This window comes from Thermobia domestica, chromosome 3 (assembly GCF_964235325.1).
Source record: "Thermobia domestica chromosome 3, izTheDome1.hap1.1, whole genome shotgun sequence".
NCBI classification, from domain to species: Eukaryota; Metazoa; Arthropoda; class Insecta; order Zygentoma; family Lepismatidae; genus Thermobia; species Thermobia domestica.
The window spans coordinates 349,624,274-349,643,848 of NC_137456.1; the positions used below are offsets into that span (position 1 = coordinate 349,624,274).

Below are 19,575 nucleotides of genomic sequence, written 5' to 3' on the forward strand. Positions count from 1 at the left end.
GATTCATAAAGACAGCAGTAACAGAAATTCTTACGGCGAGGAAACAAAATCAGAAAGTGACTGAGTTTTGAAGTTGAACCAAACCAATAGTAAAACTGAAGTACAACCAGATCGTCACAGCCACGAGAATGAAGCTCTCCATGGAAGATAAGTTCTTGAAGTCGACGTTCACAAGGAGCTTCAAAGACAGTATAAATTTGAATTGAGGGGCCGCGGTGACTCAGTGGTAAAACGGTTACTTCTGATGCATAGAGTTCTTGCTTCGACCCAGCTCACGCCAAGTGAACTTTCAGGTGGACAAAAACCGTGTGCGTGGGTTTTCTCGGTGTTCTCCACTTTCTTCATTCCACCATATCATTCATTTCTCATCATCACCGTCTCCTTTGGCCTAGTCGGCATAACCGTGGGACGTAGAACTCAAAGATTTCATTTCATTTTCAAATCTGAATTGGTCCATCTACTCCCCTTAGTATCACTAACTTTGTTTCAAAATTCTGAGCAATTGTGGTTAAAATTCTTAAACACAAAAGAGTTTAGCCTGTTTTCCATGCTATCCAGAATAATCCGTTGTGGATAGAATATAATATAACCAGCTTCACGAAAGGAGAGTAATCTTTGGTTCTGGTCAAAAATAGTGAAAGTAATCGAGAGAAGAAGTGAAAAACAAGTTCTTTGTTGGCTGCCACGCATATGTTAAATAATTTGACGTGGAGGAGATAGCTTTTACATCTTGGATGTAATCTCAATGTGATCGCTTCCAGAGAACAAAAGTTAGTACTGTTCGAGACACCTCATCCAGCTCTACTAATCTCTTTTAAAAATAAATAAATAAATAAAAACCGAGGCCAAGCTCACTTTTAACAGCAATTTTATTAACATCGGAAGTGACGACACTGTTTGACTCATCCATTACTGTAACAACAAAAGGGGAGATCTTCCATTACTCTTAGGCCTTGTTATTTGGCCTCCTTTTCTTTTTACAATACAATGTTGCAAATAGATAGACATTAAATAACAACTTGTATATATGAAAGTTAAAAACATATATTTTAGTAATTTAAAGGAAAATATGTCTAGTTGTTAAGCTTTAATGAACAATGAAGTAGACGAAACACCATAGAAATATGAAATATTCATGATAGTAAATTTTAAGCTTTGAAAGTAGTGTATAAACATATATTTTATATATGTTACACAAACTTGGCAATATTTCTATAATGTATTAAATCTGTAACAAATGCTATTTAACACATATTTTAAGAGTAAGAATAATAATCAATAAAAGAACAATCATTCTATGTTTAATAAATTTTTGTGTGTGTTCTTAATGCGTTGGTACAACATTCTGAAACTATGTAGTTCCCTATAGTACCACATACTTTGTGTCCAGACACTTTCGTTTATCAATATCTTCCGTACAAGTAAACTAATTTCGTAAGACACAAAGAATGACTGACTGGACCGGGACACGAACCCGGAACTTTCGGTACACCGTACCGAAGCCTTAGCCACTACACCACCCAGTTCGCTTTCCAAAACAGCCATTCAGTCTCTCATTTTCGAAGTCGATGCTCTCATCCCGTGTATGTTATAGAATTCGCACCTATAGAGGATTTGGTGTATTAAAAAAATCGACTATTTCCTTCTTTCATTAATCGCAACTGTCATAAGGTGCTTGGTATACGGACACAGGATTGTCCAATCACAGCAGGGGTCTGTGGTACAACTCATGTGATCCGAGCGGAGAGCACCGACCTCGAGAGTGAACGCCTGTTCTTGGAAGCGGACTTGGTGGTATAGTGGTTAACGCATTGGCACAGTAGGCTGAAGGTCCCAGGTTCGTGTCCCACTCCAGTCAGTCATTTTTCCACTCTGTGTGTTATAGAATTCGCACTTATAGGGGATCTTGTGTGGAAAAAATCGGCTGATTCCGACTTTCATTAGTACATATAATTTCGTAAGATTTCTGGTATATTATGTGCACTATCGTCGTATACAGTTGCTGTCTACTGTCGCCGCATTGCAGCTGGCATAGAATATTACCAAACTCGGCGTGGAACTTATTCATGATTGTTTGCAGGCAATTGATGAAGCTGACAATTTCCTGTGTTGCATGTTTTCGGGGCATTTCTGCCGCTTGTGTGTGTATTGAATTGGATTAATTTAGAATTTAACGTCCGTTTCAGCACTGAGGCTATATAAGATATGGAGCTATGCATTAACGTAGGATCCGTACCACATGCAGTCCCACTAGGCATTGAATTTATGTCTTTTAAACCAAACGCACGTACGCTACTATATAGCCACGAGGGAGCTCTCTTATGCCGTGTTTGCAGGTCGTAGACGTTCATTCAGACATTTTTCTTTAGTTTGCGAACGTTAAACAGTAGATTTTATTGCTAAAGAAGACAAAGCGAAATAATGTTCTTAACTTTACAATCTTGAAAATTTAACAAGATTAATGAGAATCACGCTTCCGTCCGTATTAGGTCGAAATGAATTTTAGGATTAGGAATTAAGATTTCTGGGCTTTCGGCATGTATGGCCATGTTAGTCCATCACGAATGAAGGATGACATCCCTCGGCGAGCACACTATCTGAGGAAAGGGAAGGAAGAAAGGATTGGGAATGCGGCCTGGGGCCTGTATATTAGGTAGCATCCCGGCATTTGCCTCGTGCGAGTAACGAAAACCCAGGAAAACTTCACTCAGGATGCTTGGCCTGGAAAAGCTTTTACACTTTTTCAACCGAGTGTCCCCACCGGGAATCGAAGCTACGACCGCTCGCACAAAAGACGAGAGTGTTAGTGACTACGCTACACGGAGCTACGAAATGACTTTTAAAAAATTGTGACTTATTCATTTCGAAGTTTGTTGCTTCAGGAAATTACGGACATAAGGCAACGTCGAAAGACACTGACGGATAGGTTATGCCACAGGGAGGTTCGCCTTTGCTGCATAGGATCCTGAGTTCAGTTCCCGGTTTGAAAGACTTGAAATTTCGGTGGTTCGGGTTTCACTTTCAATTGAAGGTCCACGTCACATAACGACTCGGTGCTGAAAAGGAACACTAGACCAACCAGAGGGAAGATTAGATGCTTTCTGGTTACTGAGTCTTTGAAATTCTGAAACTACATGAGGGAAATGGATCTAACATAACAACGTGAGGCAAGTTTTTTTTTTTTTTAATGCATTTTACTGACGACTATCCAAATCCTTAAAATAATAAAAGATGAGAGGATGAGGATTTACGAAGGGAGTTACAGGTAAATAACGTTAGAAACGAATGCCTGGAAGAAATCTTTAGAGAACTAACCAGATAGGCTTACAGAAAGTAACTACTCATTTTCCTCTAATCGCCACGTAACATGACAACAACATTAACTAATACTCTGTACAAAACTTGTACCAGTTACACGTAACCTTTTGTTTCATTGTGACTGAAAGAATAATTTGCAGGCCAATCTGCTACATATCACGTTGCTTTATTTACGATTCTATAAAAATACAAAATTACAATATATAATAATTTAATATTTTAAAAATATAATACATTAATTGATTCTGATTCATATAGGACGGAAGGATTTCATAAACAGTTTTCTTTTAGTGTGTACACGCTTTGTTACGCTACAAACATATGCATGATAATCAGATTGCTGCTACATCCGAGGAAATATGGTCTACAGTGCATTTGTTATTCGTCTTTACACAGGTTTCTCTATTAACTGCGAATGTGATTCTTATGGGATGCCTCCTTGTAAAACTGAGAATGAAACTCCGGCTGCACTGTAGAAACAGATTATGGACACTTTGAATCGGAACACCCATAAAATGTCTTCCATTGCTCACCCGTTATTTTGAAAACTGCATCTCTGTGGTCCTTCAGTCAGCCTAATCGACTTATCAGTAACCAACACACTTCAAACCTAAAGAAGGAGTTTACCTTTGTGTCACTGTACTACGTATGACAAATGTTTTGTAATCAACTGTGGAATTATCCTTGCACTTGCACTTGCACCTTCTGCAAAAATTCACAAAAACATCGGACGGAATATAAAAGTTATTTTACGGATAATTTACAAACCACAGGGGTTTAAGAGTAGGGTATCAACCAGAATTTCATAATATATAAAAGAAACTTAAAGAAAGAAAAAACGAATATCTAACTTCTGGATTGTCGCATACGACGAATAAATCATATGACGAAATTTTGTTACAATCCAATAACTATAAAGAAGGACGCCGTATTCTAATGGTTACAGCGTTGGACTCACGTCCATATAGTCCCGGGTTTGATTCCCCGCTGGTATATCCCAATTTTCGGCGTTCACCCAGCGTCGTGATGCAAACTGGGGAGTCAAGTGAATGAAAGACGTTACGGCCACTAGGTCTAGAAAACTCCTGATTCGCCGGTTAGTGACAGGGCGATGCCGCGTAGGCTGAACGTACTTCAGCTGGTCGCTGACAGATGGCGTTGAAGCGGCTCCGTTCCTCAAGAAGGGCTGTTATACCAAGTGGTTCCTTTAGTATTTAATAACTATAAAGAGATTAGTTATGAGGTCATTTCTTATTACAACAATAATAATAACCACGACTAAATTCAGATATTGATCAACTGTACGAGGATGGTCCCGACCACAAATTCTGTGTTTCCGGAATGTAAAAGGAGTGTTATCAATTCTGAATCCAGACACTACGGCAGTGCCACAGATGAAACAGAGAGACAAAATCTCCGAGGAAGTTTAGTTTTCTATAACACGTTGGACGAATTCACACAGTTTGTTCTATTAATTTTAACTTCTTTTCCTCCTTTGTTTCTTCAAATACCTGATGATAAACCCAGGGCTGTGCCGTGGGGCGTGGGTGAGCGGGGCGACGGCCCCGGGCGCCGAAGTAAGGGGGCGAAAAATTCGGAAGAAAAAAGGAAAAAGATAGGAAAAATTGATTGGAATATATGTATGGGGGCGCTGTCGTATACTCTCGCCCCGGACGCTGATTTTCCATGGCACGGCCCTGGATAAACCCCTTGTAGGTTTGAAACGCGGTTATTTGTAGGACACGAGGAATAAGTATAAGGGAATTTTTACATTTGTTGAAACCTTATAATTCTTAATACCCTGTCTTACAATATTACAGTACAATGTTTCTATATACAATATTAGCACCTAAATTGTAATAAACAATTGAACCGATGAGTGGAAGAACAGTACAAGTCCAGAATCGCACTTCATGAAAATTTCAATAAGAACATTATGTTATCGTGTACTACACATGAAGTTTATTTTTAAATGACCTACTAAATTGAAAACAGTTACACAAACCCATAGGAATGCGCTTTTCTATTCATTCAACAGTTATGTTTGATGTTGAGTAAAATGGCTTATTTTGGACTCGTACATCACACACAGCAAAAATGAGGTGTTGACAAAACACAAAATGACTATCACTTTAGCGTGTTACTTGTGTGTTAATTCAGTACCAATGCCTTCCGAGCATATTAGAAATAGCTAGTTACTAGCTGTGAGAAATTGCATTGGTTTTTATTGTTTGGTATAAGCACAGCTATACGCAGTATATTTGGCATTTATGCCAAATAACGAATAACGTTTTATATTTTCTGTAATCGGTCACAATAATAGTTTTGTAAGCCTGTGAATTGTCTGACAACAGTTTCATGAATAGCAGTCCTGCCATCTGTTTTCCTTATCTGTTATTCTTATGTGTTAGCACGTAAGAACAGAAGATAGCAGAACTGCTACTCATTTAACTGTTGACAGACAATTTACAAGTTCACAAAACTATTATTGTGACCGATTACAGAAAATATAGAACGTTATTCGTTGTTTGGTATGAATGCCAAATATACTGCGTAAAGCTATGCGTACACTGCTTGTTAGAAACTTAATTGTAATAATGACTTAATAATCATACGCAACAAAACGAGTTTCGATAATCTTTCATCTACTGATTGGTTGGTTAATTAGGAATTTAATGTTTCTTTTCAACACCAGAACTGCATAAGATGCCATCTCTGTTTAAAAAGGAAATCCTTTTTCAGAACTACACGAACAGCAAGCACGCGCATTAGCTAATTGATCGCAAATTACCGCAATCTTTTCTCTATGTACTGGAAATTACATGTCATGTCAAAATACAGGGTGTATCGAAAAGGACTTCACAACTTTAAAAACTCATATTCATTTATTCATTTACCTTACAGACATGGTTTTGGTGTCATTTTGTAGCAAAATACACCAAGTTTTGACTCATGTAGTAGACTAGTTAAGAAACAAGCCACCGTAAGCGCTAGCGGCAGTTGCAGTAAAGATGGCTGCCTTTACTGGTCCCGAGTGTGCTAGATGTATGTTTTGGTTTGAAGAATCCAAGTCTGCGACAACCCATACAGAGTATGGTAAAGATCCTCCCAATAGGCCTACTATTTATCAGTGGCATAAGTGTTGAAACTGGATGTTCGGTAAGACACGACAAATCTTCAGGTCGTCCCCTTACGTCTGAAAACGTTGTAGAACAAGTGAGACAAAACTTTGTAAACAGTCCTACAAAATCAACCCGGCATGCTTCTCGACAACTGGGCGTCCTACACATGCCAGTTTGGCGTGTGTTGAGAAAACGGTTGCATCTCAAACCGTAAAAAATTACAAATGGTGCAAGAATTAAGACACTGATAGAATTGCTTGTAAGAAATTTTGTGTGGAAATGTTACAAGAAATCGGTTTCACCAACGGAAGCCACATTGAACTCTTTAGGTACTAAAAAAGCTTGTATTTTGTTACAAAATGACAACAAAACTATGTCTGTAAGCTAAATAAATAAATGATACACCCTGTATAAAAGAATGAATTTCCAAACCAACAAATGGATTTAAAACACTATTTACCTTTTTGAATACAAGAACAAGTGAGTAATAACTACAGATAATCCTATTAGATTTTTTAAGACAACTTTTCTATGGCTGTACTCAAGAACAATGCATCTCTCAGGAATGTAAACTTTAGTCTTACTACAAAAAATCTCTATGTAGACTGCTGGAAACGTTAAAGATGATACTGTATGTTTGTAACAAGTATTGATTTTTTTTATCGTGTAATTTACAGACAACTATCGTCTCTTTCAGACATTCTATGTACAAATGAAACGTTTATAATTCATAGTATTCTTGGTATCAGCCACAATTCTGTATTCTGTTTTGACAGCCACAATTCTTACTGCGTCGTAACAAGATCCCTGATACCAGAGGAATTAATCTGTAAAGTAAAAAACAAAAATATCCTTAAACAGAACTTTTCTGCTCAGAACTAAAAGATTTTAGAATAAAGAAAAGTACAGTACAGTCCCTAAAGCTTGGTACTCGATAATCCGGCAGTTCAGATAACTCGGCCATACCCTGAAAAAAAAAAAAAAAAAAAAAAAAGCGCGAAGACCTGTTTAAGATCATTGCCGGGTTTTTTTCTCAGGTCTGTCTTATCAGGTAAATTACTGTACTGTGTATTCATTAATTTTCATTTTAATATATAGTAAAGGCAGTATGCCTTCATAGATTACGTACTTTTTCTTTGTTTAAGGGGGCAGACTACAAACCTGATACAAAAGCTAACAGTTTTTTTTTTTTTTTTTTTTGCTCGTTTTTCGTAAGTGAAAAGAGATAATGAACTGTACCTTACCACAATTCTACACCTGAAAATACGAATCAAAAGAATTTTCAGTGTTGCCATTCATAGAAATTACACTGTTGCCAGAATATGAATTACTCAAAAATCTAGGTTAAGGCAGTGACTAGAAAACTGAACTCAACGGTAATTGATGATTAATCATGTTATCTTGGTTCCTTGTTAACTACTTTTTAAATAATGTTTGTATTTACTTTGTAATAAACACTACAAAATAAATAATTTTGTAATAAACAGTACAAATTAAATAGAAATATTATTGAAAAAGTAGTTAACAAGGAACCAAGACAACATGATGTCATCAATTACCGTTGATTGTTGTTGATTTTAGTTTAGCGTCCCTTTCAGCAGCGAGGCTATATGAGACGTAGACCTACTGATTAACGTGGAATCCGAACTACATGAGCTCCCGCTGGGAATCGAACCCGGGTCTCCCACGCCAAAAGCGCGTACGCTAACCTCTTAGCCACTCAATTACCGTTGAGTTCAGTTTTCTAGTCACTGCCTTAACCTAGATTTTTGAGTAATTCATATTCTGGCAACAGTGTAATTTCTATGAATGGCAACACTGAAAATTCTTTTGATTCGTATTTTCAGTTGTAGAATAACACTATCTATTATTGTGGTAAGGTACATTTCATTATCTCTTTTCACTTATGAAAAACGGGCAAAAGAAAAATTGTTAGCTTTTGTATCATTTTTAGTAGTCTGCCCCCTTAAGAGGCCTCATCCCGCCGAAATTAAAATACCGCTAATTTTACAGTAATTATGTGATATCTTCAAATAGATAAAAGATAATCGAAATGTGGAACAAGAGCGCCCTAGATAATATCATTTTACATGAGATATCGTTATCACGACTCACTTATCTGCTTTCGATTTCGGGCCATTATGAAAATCGGCATTTATTTCCGCGTTTCTAAACGGCTGAAAACGGAAAGCCACTAGGTGACTTGTGATAACGGTACCTCACGCAAAATAATATTGTCTAGGGCGCTCTTGTTCCACATTTCAATTATCTCTTATCTATTTGAAGTTATCACATAATTACTGTAAAATTAGCGGTATTTTAATTTCGCCGGGATGAGGCCTCTTAAGGGTAATTGGCCAGTTTATTCTCAAGCAACCAATACATACAAGTACAATACTGTATTTTTTGAGGAAACACTCGTACTTATTTTGTTTAAATCCAATTCCAGATAACCCAGCACTTTTACAAACTCGGCCACTCTTCGGTGTTTCTGGACTCTACTGTACTTACCTAATACAGCCTTTCTATACTTAGAAATACATATTAAATTACGGAATTTTCGAATTATTCTAGTTTACGACATTACGAAGGTCAAATAAAACACAGAATAATACAAATACTTAATGAAATGTAACAGGTTTGTTACGAGGGTACAGGCAACAGGATTGTAATCAAAACGACAAACGACAGCCCAAGACAAAATGGCTACGAAAATTACGAGAAAGAATTCTCTGATTTGTAATTAGCCTCACAGATGTTTCCATGTTTATAGAAAAGGGAAAAACAAGAAAGAAAAAAAAATGACAACGAAGATACATAAATAATATTTTTTTCCTAATCAATTAGAATAATGAATAATATAAAAACAAATACAGTCGACCTCGATAACTCGAAGCTGAAGGGAATATATAAAAATTCGAGTTATCGAGTTTTTCAAGTAATCAAGGTGGGCACAACAAAAATACGAGATATCGAGGCTCCGCGTTCCTGATGGAAAGTGACTATATAACCTCTGTAACTGGAAGTTTTGTTCATTCTATATCTATAATTTAAAGTTGTGAAAGTTGATTAAATTAAATAAGGTTACTAGTAGAAATAAAATACTAGACATGAGTTACCGAGGTTTTTAAATATGATTATGAAACCCTTAAAATTCGATTTATCGAGGTTGAAATTTTTAAAACATTCGAATTATATAGATTACTTTAACATTGAATGTTATGGAGAGTTGAAAGGAATGTGAAAAAAAATCGAGTTATCAAGGAATTCCAGTTATCAAAGTCCAATTGTACTACTCATTTTACACAGTGAGGCATAAGTCGGTTAACACCCCTGTAGCACACGAACGGCTTGGCGTTCACACTTGATTCATGGTATATGTTGTTCGGGAGGGTGAATGTTATTACATGACATGCAACTCTATCTATCACGACTCTGGAACTCACTAAAGAAATAATAAACACTTCTGATCAGAGTATATACACTTGTTTATTAAAAACTAAATTACAGTGTAACGGTTTCGACAACTTAACAATGTCTTCATCAGACACTAACTGAAAGAGATATCTTAGAGCATAGATATTTATACTCTTGGGGCTTGAAATTTTGAATTTTTTAGAAAGTGTTTATTTCGGGAAAAAAAAATGGTTAGATAAGTGTAGTATCTAGTTACATGTAGGATTTGCAATTGACAAACAAATCATTTTACCGTTTATAGCACTTCGATATCTCAAACTGTTCCAGAGATATGATAAACACTGATAAAGTTTGCAACACTTTTGAAAATTGCGTATTTGTGAAAAATATTTAAAATGATTGTTGTTTTCCTTCTCTTTTATAGCATTACAGCAAAAGCATTTAGAAGCTGAAATTACAACAACTTCTCTCAACTACTTAATTTGATCAGTGTTGCAAACTTCAGTCAGTGTTCCCAATTACAAAGCATACAAGTAACTAGATGTACTTATCTAAGCATTTTTTTTAAATAAACCCGTTCTAAAAAAAAATCAAATTTTCAAGCCCTTGTAACTTCGTTCCTGTTCATTCAAAACAAGTCATACCATGACCATGGTATCCAACGCTAAGGTATTTTTGATGTGTATTATCCTGTCCATCTCCGCGGTGCTCTATTTGTGATACAGGCTTTCAAACCTTCAATGTTTATGATACTATAACATCCAAAGTTTGCAATACTGAGTAATAAATGAAGTATCTTTTAAGTTTTGGGTTGACAAGTTGATTTGAAATATGTAATAATCTGACGTAATGCCATTTGAAAAAAATATAACTTTATATTGAGTTAGCAACACTGTTGGGTGTTTCTGTTCAATATGTGCGAAGATATGCTCCTCCTTATAGTTACATCGTGCAAAGTTTCGCTTTGCTTCCTCTTTTGCTTTCTCCGTTATCACGGTTGAACATTATAAATGATGCACTCACATATATATGGTGCATCATTTATAATAATTAAACAAAAGTATGATTGGTTCTTACCTCAAAACGAGACATTATCTGAGGCTGTGTAGAGCTCTTGGCCAGTATTGCGTAGTGGACATTTTGTATTATTGCTAACATCAGCCGCTGGTTAACTCTGTGGCCAAATCCTTCTCCAAGGGCTGGTACTAATCGACTTTCTGATATACCTCTCTCAGATCTCTCTACGTGCGTTGTGAATTGGTTCGTTACTACTACCTAAAAAATATAAATATCCAATGTACCAATATCTATAAATTAAATATATGAAGTATATGCTCTTCGTGAAATCGGAAACATTTCATGAAAAAAAAAATCCTACTTTCTGGTAACGGTTATTTCGTTCAACACCAACTTCTTCACAGCCATTTGAGTTGATCTTTCAAAAATTGTCACAGCATCATGTATGTGACATAGTAAACAGAGTAATCCATAAATCTATTATCATTATAATTTCTAAATATTTGATTTCCAAATTATGCTAGGCTTAAGTGTCGGAAGTTTTATAGAACGGCTTTGTCCGTCCGTCCGTCTGTTGATTGGTATCAAAGCCAAAACAATAAGAGCTGCGGTTTTCTACAATCGATTCAGCGTCCCAAGGTTAACGTTCCATCTCCTTTGTTAACCCTAAGTGGTTCAAATTAGTCATTACCGGTTTCAACATTTATTACCATGGAACGAAAATTATAACACATAACGAGAATCGGTTTTCTGCAAACGATTCAGTGTCTTAAGGCAACATATCATAACTATCCACAACACTCTACCGAAACCGGAAGTGGTTTAAATTTACCATTACTTCCGATTTCAATTGTGATGTCCGTTGAGCAAAAATGATAAATGCAATCAAGATAAGGTTTCTTGCAATTTATTCAGCTTTCCAAGAATATATTCTATCTGCTCTGTTAACCCTCTATTCAAACCGGAAGTGGTGTAAATTAGCCTTTTCTGGCTTTAACGTTTATCGTCATAGAACGAAAACGGTAACAGATAGCAAGAAGAGATTTCTTGCAAACGATTCAGCGTCTTAGGACAACATATCATAACTATTCACAACACTCTACCGAAACCGGAAGTGGTTTAAATTTACTACTGCTTCCGGTTTCAATACTGATTTCCGTTGAGCAAAAATGATAAATGCAATCAAGATAAGGTTTCTTGCAAGATTCTATCTGCTGTGTTAACCCTCTATTCAAACCGGAAGTGGTGTAAATTAGCCATTTCTGGCTTTAACATTTATCGTCATAGAACGAAAACGGTAACAGATAGCAAGAAGAGGTTTCTTGCAAACGATTTAGCGTCTTAGGGCAACACATCATAACTATCCACAACACTCTACCGAAACACAAAGTGGTTCAAATTTACTATTACTTCCGGTTTAATACTGATTTCCGTAGATCAAAAACGGTAAATGCTATCAAGATGAGGTTTTCTGCAATAAATTCAGCGTACCAAGAACAGGATTCATTTCCTCCCTTACTCCTCTGTTCAAACCGGAAGTGGTTGAAATAAACGATTTTTGGTTTCAACCTGTATTGCCATGAAACAAAGACAGTTAAGGGATAGGGGGTTACGGTTTTCTGATATCTTTGGTCTTATTACTCTTTTTAAGCAGTACTTACAGATGCATTACTTTAAGCTTGAGTATTGAATTCACATAGTTTGGAAGTCTTAAGGGTTATAAGGGAGTTACCGTGGCCCCATATTTTTCAGCTTTTTTGGGATTAAAATGTAGATTTCCTTGTGCTGTGTTCAATGGCACCACTTTTGATTTCTGGAACCGACCGCTTCAAGAGCAAACGGGAGCATTTGTGCAATGGGGACCAGAGACCGATTGGGACGAAATGGAAAATGAAATGAAATCTTTGAGTTTTACGTCCCACGGTTATGCCGGTTAGGCTAAAGGAGACGGTGATAATGAGAGATGAGTGAAATGGTGGAATGAAGAAAGTGGGAGGAAACGGGAGTACCCCGAGAAAACCCACGAGCACGGTGTTTGTCCACCACAAAGTTCACTTGGCGGGGGCTGGGATCGAACCCGGGACCCCAAGCACCAGAGGTGAACGCTCTACCACTGAGCCACCGCGCCCCCGGGGGACGAAATGGGTGTCATTCGATTTGTATTTAGACGTACATCAATAATTGATATGCCATTTTCCCGAAAATTCTATTTTGTCTCTGAAAATCTACGAAAATCCGGGATTTTGGACAATGTGGCTCTGTGACCGACTGGAACGAAATGGGTGTCATTCTATTCGTATTCATGTCTATTGTTGTAGGAATATAATTTGATAACGAATTCGCCCGGAATTTCTTATAATGTTAGTATGTGTATAATCGGCAAAGACATGTATGTGGTAAATTTCATGTCAAAAGAGCAGTAAATAAGAACAATAAAACGAAAATAAAACTTTCTTGTATATTTAGTAACATTTTATTTTACTCAATCTAATTTTCGTATTTATAATTCTTTTCCTATGAAATTTTCCACAAATATACATTTCCCGATTATACATATAGTATCAATATTAAGAGTACCCTCCAAAATCATTATCAAATTATATTCTTACAAGAAGACAGTTATAGATATGCGACAATCATTTTAGACATGACTTACATGAACAACTGATATACTATTTTCCCAAAATATTCAATTTTTCAGATCAAAATTGAATTTTTGGGGAAAACGGAATATCAGTTCTTTATGTACGTGTGAACACGAATCGAATGTCACGCATTTCGTCCCAGTCGATCACTTGTCCACATTGACTAACTGGTCCCACTTTTTATTTTTGACCTCTAATTTACCCTGAAGCGATCGGTTCCAGAAGTGGTGCCATTAAACATGGCTCATCGAAATCTACATTTTAAACCCCAAAAAGTTGAAAAATACGGTGTCACGGTAACTCCCTTTTAATCGTCTTAAGTTTCACACTCACTTATTATTCTTAATATTATCGAACATACATCACATTAAAACATTATTATTATCTCAAGCTGAGGCCAGGTGGCATGGTTCTACAATCTGACTCTCTTGGAAGCAGGATATTTTGATGGAGGACAACCTCTACTGAGAGGGTTGCTCTTGCACCAGCCAACTGCACCGAATTCAAGTCCCAGTTGTGGTTCGGAACTAACATTAACACTAAGTTCTGTCCTTAATAAACTTGGTATTGTACAAGGGCGCGAAACAAAAAAAAATATCTTCATCAGCGTTTGGCTGTCGAAGGCAACAGGATTGGATGCCGAAATCACACCAGGATAAAAATCATCCGATCAGGATCCTAAAGCATATAATAGGCACGGGTTAGTTAATACAGAGTGTTTCAAAATGAATATCAGGATTTTAAGGCTTTGTAACATTTACTACAGGTAACCTACAATTATGAATAATATATCAAATGACACAATAACAAAAACAGTTTAGTACGCACGCATGCGCATGCACTGTTTCTCTGTCTGTCGTTAGAAAGCGCTAATAGAAAAAAAAATGGCTATTAGTGAGCAGACTGTTTGTGTTTTACATTTTGCAAAGACTGAATCTGTAGTTACAGTGCAACCGCCAGTTGTAGAATTTCAAGGAGACGCTTATAACTAGGTCCTTATCATTTGCAGTTGTTACAAGCCTTAAAGCCAGACTATGATTTATGTGCCAACTCTGCAAATGAAAAGTTGCTGCACAATGATGAAGATATTTTAGGATTGTGTTCTCTTCAGTGCAATCCAGACAAAAGGCGATTTGAACGCTCCTAATGTTCGCATCTGGGGGTCAGCAAATCCCCACGAGATGGTACAGTTGCAACGAGACTCCCCTAATTGAATGTATTTTGTGCCGTATCCCGGCAAAAAGTTTATGGGCCTTTCTCGCCTATAGATTAGACGTGTGTCGTGTGACGAATGGTAATCACATTGAACACTTGTAGCAAAAACTGTTTGAGTTGCTCTTTTATTTTATGTATTATTTATAATTGTACGTTAAATGTAATAAATCCTACAAAATCTTAAAACCCTGATATTCATTTTGAAATATCCTGAATTATTTCTGCTTATTGGATTTCCATTCCAGGAGTGACATAGAGCTTTTAGTGTTAACCGAGTATTTTAAGACAATTGAGAAGCCACTTGAATTAAAAAGGTAGCGAACTGTGGTCTACTTGACTACACAAGAGTCAACCGAAAGCCACCTGGTTGTCCATAACATTTCATGAACAGTAAAGATCAGAAGATAGGATTTAGGATTTAGATTTCTGGGCTTTCGGCATCTAAGGCCATTTGGCCCGTCACGATTTGAGGGATGACGTCCCTCGGCGAGCACACAATCCGGGGAAAGGGAAGGAAGGAAGCGGCCTGGGACGTATAAGTTAGGTACTACCACCCCGGCATTTGCCTGGTGTGAATGAGGAAAACCCAGGAAAACCTCATTCAGGGTGGCTGGCTTGAAAAAGCGTGTTACACTTTTTTGACCGAGTGATCCCACGGGAATCGAATCCGGTACCGCTCGCACCGAAGGCGAGAGGGTTAGCGACTACGCTACGCGGGGCCACAGTAAAGATCAGAAGTTTGGGTTTAGCTTATTTATTTATGATTACGAATATTAAATCACTTCTTTCGTATTTTCTTTATCTATCATTCGAAAATCAATTTAAAAAGAACTTACAGCAACAGTGAACTTTGAAATAAGTACATGAAGTTCGTTGAAGATTGTATGTAACAATCTTGTCCTGTCCAATGAGTTGTATACTCCATGCCGAAGAGGAAATGACAAACTATCAATAACAACCAACTTGATCTGCAAAGAAAGGAAAATGTAAAGAAAATGCACTTTAATTTCACTATCTATACTCGGGCAAATGGTATTGATGTGTAACAATGAGAATCAATATATTTTATTGCAACGTCGTAAAATATCGACAATAAACACTTACTAGCTATTATCTCAACATACACACCTGCCTACGCCGTACGCGAACCACTTAGTCACGAGGGAGCACCCACGTCAGGTAGTGAAACGATGGTAAGCCAAATTTGTTTATTGGAGGTTGTACCTTTCCATACCAAAACACAGACTCTGCTGTTCAATCATTGTGGAGTAGCTTGCGTGAAAATATATCGAATTCAATCAAAGCGCCCGCCACGTGTGAACTACAGGGTTGGCAAAAACCATGGTTTTTATTGAAAAAAAAAGTGCTTTTTTAATTTAAGCCTTTTTTTTTTGTTTAAACCAGTTTTTTTTTTTTTTTTTTTTTTTTTTTTTTTAATAATTTGCTTTAAGTATTTATATTACATATGAGCAGAAATAAGTTTGTTTCGCCTTGATGTTATTACGCAGCAACGGGGTTGTGCTGGAAGGGGGTCACATAAGCGTAAAGCGGAATCCAAACCGCTTCTCCGCTTACATTCGAGAGAAATTATTCTCCGTTTGAACTCGAAACCGAGACCATTGGCCGCAAATGTGATGAGTCTGCCGACTCACTCACGAAGGGCTCTTGATAAAAAATACGTTGTACTGATCTTGACATACTTGTTAATATAATTGTGAAGAGTCATTTCAGAAGGACAAAAACATAAACAGTTGCACAAATGGAAACATTACACAGAATTATATATAAATTGGGAAACTCCGCCTTAGCCATTGGGAAAATTCTGTTATTACTTTAAATGCAAAGCAATAGCGGAGAAATCTCGTTATTGACTGGCATGTAAAATTGTATGGTCAATGTATCATAATCAGTACGCTAAAACTGAGGTATTAAATTACAAATTTAGTATGTAGATATCATTCAATTAAATTAAAACTGAAAGTCCAATCCAAGCTAATGTTGGAAGCTACATAGGCAGTCGATACATTTTGCCAATTTCTATCAATATATTTATGCAAGCTTGGCTTCTTTATGAAACAACAGGCATTCAGGCATACAATTTGGTTTCGTTTCGTGTGTTTAGGCTTAACATCTTTATGTAATACTGAGGTAAGAAGAAGACTTTTGCTTGAAGTGACATTCGAACCGCTACTTGGTTTACACTTGAAAGAAGGGTTCGACCGAGAATTAAACATGGGACGCCTTGATTAAAATGTGAAAAGGAGATAAAACTAATGCAGATGGTTTCATTTGTGGAAACGTCATCATTAAGTTCACACGATTTAAAGCATTTTTCCTTTTTTCCTTTTTTTTTTTTTTTTTTTTTTGTTTAAACCAGTCGGTTTTTTGAAGAAAAAAAAACTAGTTGGTTTAAATCAGCCAATCCTGGTAAACTACATGATGTAATTCGATTTCTTCAGGCAGCTGCTGACTTCCCTGAAATTTTAAGATCAGACAGTTCAAAAAGCATATTCTACCCCTTTACGCGACAGATTTCCACCATTGGCAACTATCGTCGTGTACGTTGCTAAGACTTTCTTTAAACTCTCTGTAGCACTTGTGGACACACAATAATCACTTAAAATTTCTTCCATAATCCTTACTCATTCGACGATGAATTGCGGCTATATTAGCTCTTTTTGACTGGAGAAATTAAGTTACATCAAGTAGTTCACACTTGGGAGTTGTTTTGATTGCACGCTCACTATTCCACAATGATTGAAAACCGGAATCTGTCTCGCTAATGATTGCACACCGCAGTCTGCCTCGCTACTCCACAATCATTGAACACCAAAGTCTGTCTCGTTACTCCACAATGATTGAACACCAGTCTGTCTCGCTACTCCACACTGATTGACCACCAGTCTGTCTCGCTATTCCACAATCATTGAATACCAGTGTCTCGCTAATGATTGAACACCAGAGTTTGTCTCGCTAATGATTGAAAACCGGAGTCTGTCTCGCTAATGATTGAACACCGGAGTCTGTCTCGCTACTATACAATGATTGAACACCAGTTTATCACGCTAATGATTGAAAACCAGTCAGTCTCGCTAATTGATTGAACACCTGAGTCTGTCTCGCTACTCCACAATGATTAAACACCAGTCTATCACGCTAATGATTGAACACCAGTCTGTCTCGCTGATGATCGAACACCAGAGTCTGTCTCGCTAATGATTGAAAATCGGAGTCTGTCTCGCTAATGATTGAACACCGGAGTCTGTCTCGCTGCTATACAATGATTGAACACCAGTCTATCACGCTAATGATTGAACACCAGTCTGTCTCGCTACTCCACAATGATTGAACACCAGAGTCTGTCTCGCTACTCCACAATTATTGAACACCAGAGTCTGTCTCGCTACTCCACAATTATTGAACAGCATAGTCTATCTCACTACTCCACAATGATTGAACACCAGAGTCTGTCTCGCTACTCCACAATGATTGAACACCAAAGTCTGTCTCGCTACTCTACAGTGATTGAACAGCATAGTCTGTCTCGCTACTCCACAATGATTGAACAGCATAGTCTATCTCGCTACTCCACAATGAATGAACACCAGAGTCTGGCTCGCTACTCCACAATGATTGAACACCAGAGTCTGTCTTTTGGTATGGGAGATGTTACCTCCAATAAATAGTATATATTTATACTATATTACACTATATGTAATAAAATATATATTACGTATGTCATTGCATACTGCAGTAGATGTCAAAGCTGCAAATATGTTCATATCTTGAAATTTTCGAGACTTATTACGAAACTGCAAATTGACATTAATCGAAACTATGCGTGTGTTCATTAATCCTATTCATAATACTACATAACTTACGTCTGGATGCTGTGAAATAAATTCACGAAGGTAATACACCGCCGCAATTAACTGCAAATGATTGGGACTGCTGAAGAAGTGAATTTTCGATAAAATAAGTTCTTTCGTGTAGTTCTTGCTCTCTCTAAGCATAGCTTCATCTTTCGTTATTTCAGCGATCTTCTGACAATGTTCAGAACATGCAACAGCTACATCTGCAAATACAAAAATGTGCATTCATAGTTTAACCATCTCGAGGCAATTGAGGGCAACTTCATGACATATATTGAATTGATATGTTCTAAAATTTAAAAAGACAGAAAGAAAAGAATATATATTACAAAAAAGGGTTGTAGTCAGCAGCGCAAATCTGTCTTCAACATTGAGGGGGGGGGGAGAGGTAAGACCGTTCCCATTTTTTTTAAGCGATGTTCAAAACAATTATGAAGTTGAAAAACAATGTTGTGGAAGACCAAGGGAACAGAGTTGTCTTCAGCATTGGTAGGTGGGCAGATTTGAGGCTTATTCTGGGGAGACATGAATTTCATTTCACTTTCCTTTGTGGCAATCGGAGACAAATCTTCACATTTCTCTCCCCCCCCCCAAAAAAAAACACATTTCAAATGTGATTATTGAGGGAGACAGTCCCCCCCAGTTTAAGTTTGGAGGGGACATGTCCCCTTCATCCCCCGAGATTTGCGCCAGTGTTGATAAGAAGGAAGTATTTGTGGATGTACACGATTTAGGTGCATGTAAGAGTGAGATAAATATATGCTACAGGTAAACCTCCAAATTGTGGGTTGATTTAGACCACTAGCCCATTTAGGAAATCCGTCAACTGAAACATGGCGAGGCGATGACCACATGCCGATACGCTTTCGCGGAATTATTCTTATAAGGCCACCATCGCCGGGAAGAAGGACCGCCATCCAGATGGTCTTTCTAGAACCGCCATTGCGGCTGAAAAGTAATTTTATTACG

The 19,575-nt window shown here is 37.2% G+C and overlaps 1 protein-coding gene across 4 annotated transcripts in view; it reads right to left on the reverse strand.

Annotated features, from left to right (window-relative positions):
• Positions 1-3,540: 3,540 nt before the first annotated feature.
• spn-D (RAD51 DNA repair protein spindle D) overlaps positions 3,541-19,575 on the reverse strand; it is a 43,220-nt gene continuing 27,185 nt past the window's right edge. For 3 of the 4 annotated variants that reach the window (XM_081752941.1, XM_081752940.1, XM_081752943.1), the window contains 4 exons: positions 18,616-18,809; positions 15,571-15,702; positions 10,935-11,132; positions 7,274-7,407 (listed from right to left, as the gene is read on the reverse strand). In XM_081752941.1, coding sequence (XP_081609067.1) covers positions 7,294-7,407; positions 10,935-11,132; positions 15,571-15,702; positions 18,616-18,809 — 638 coding nt within the window. In that variant the 3' untranslated portion in view covers positions 7,274-7,293. The other variant, XM_081752942.1, reaches the window with a different exon arrangement.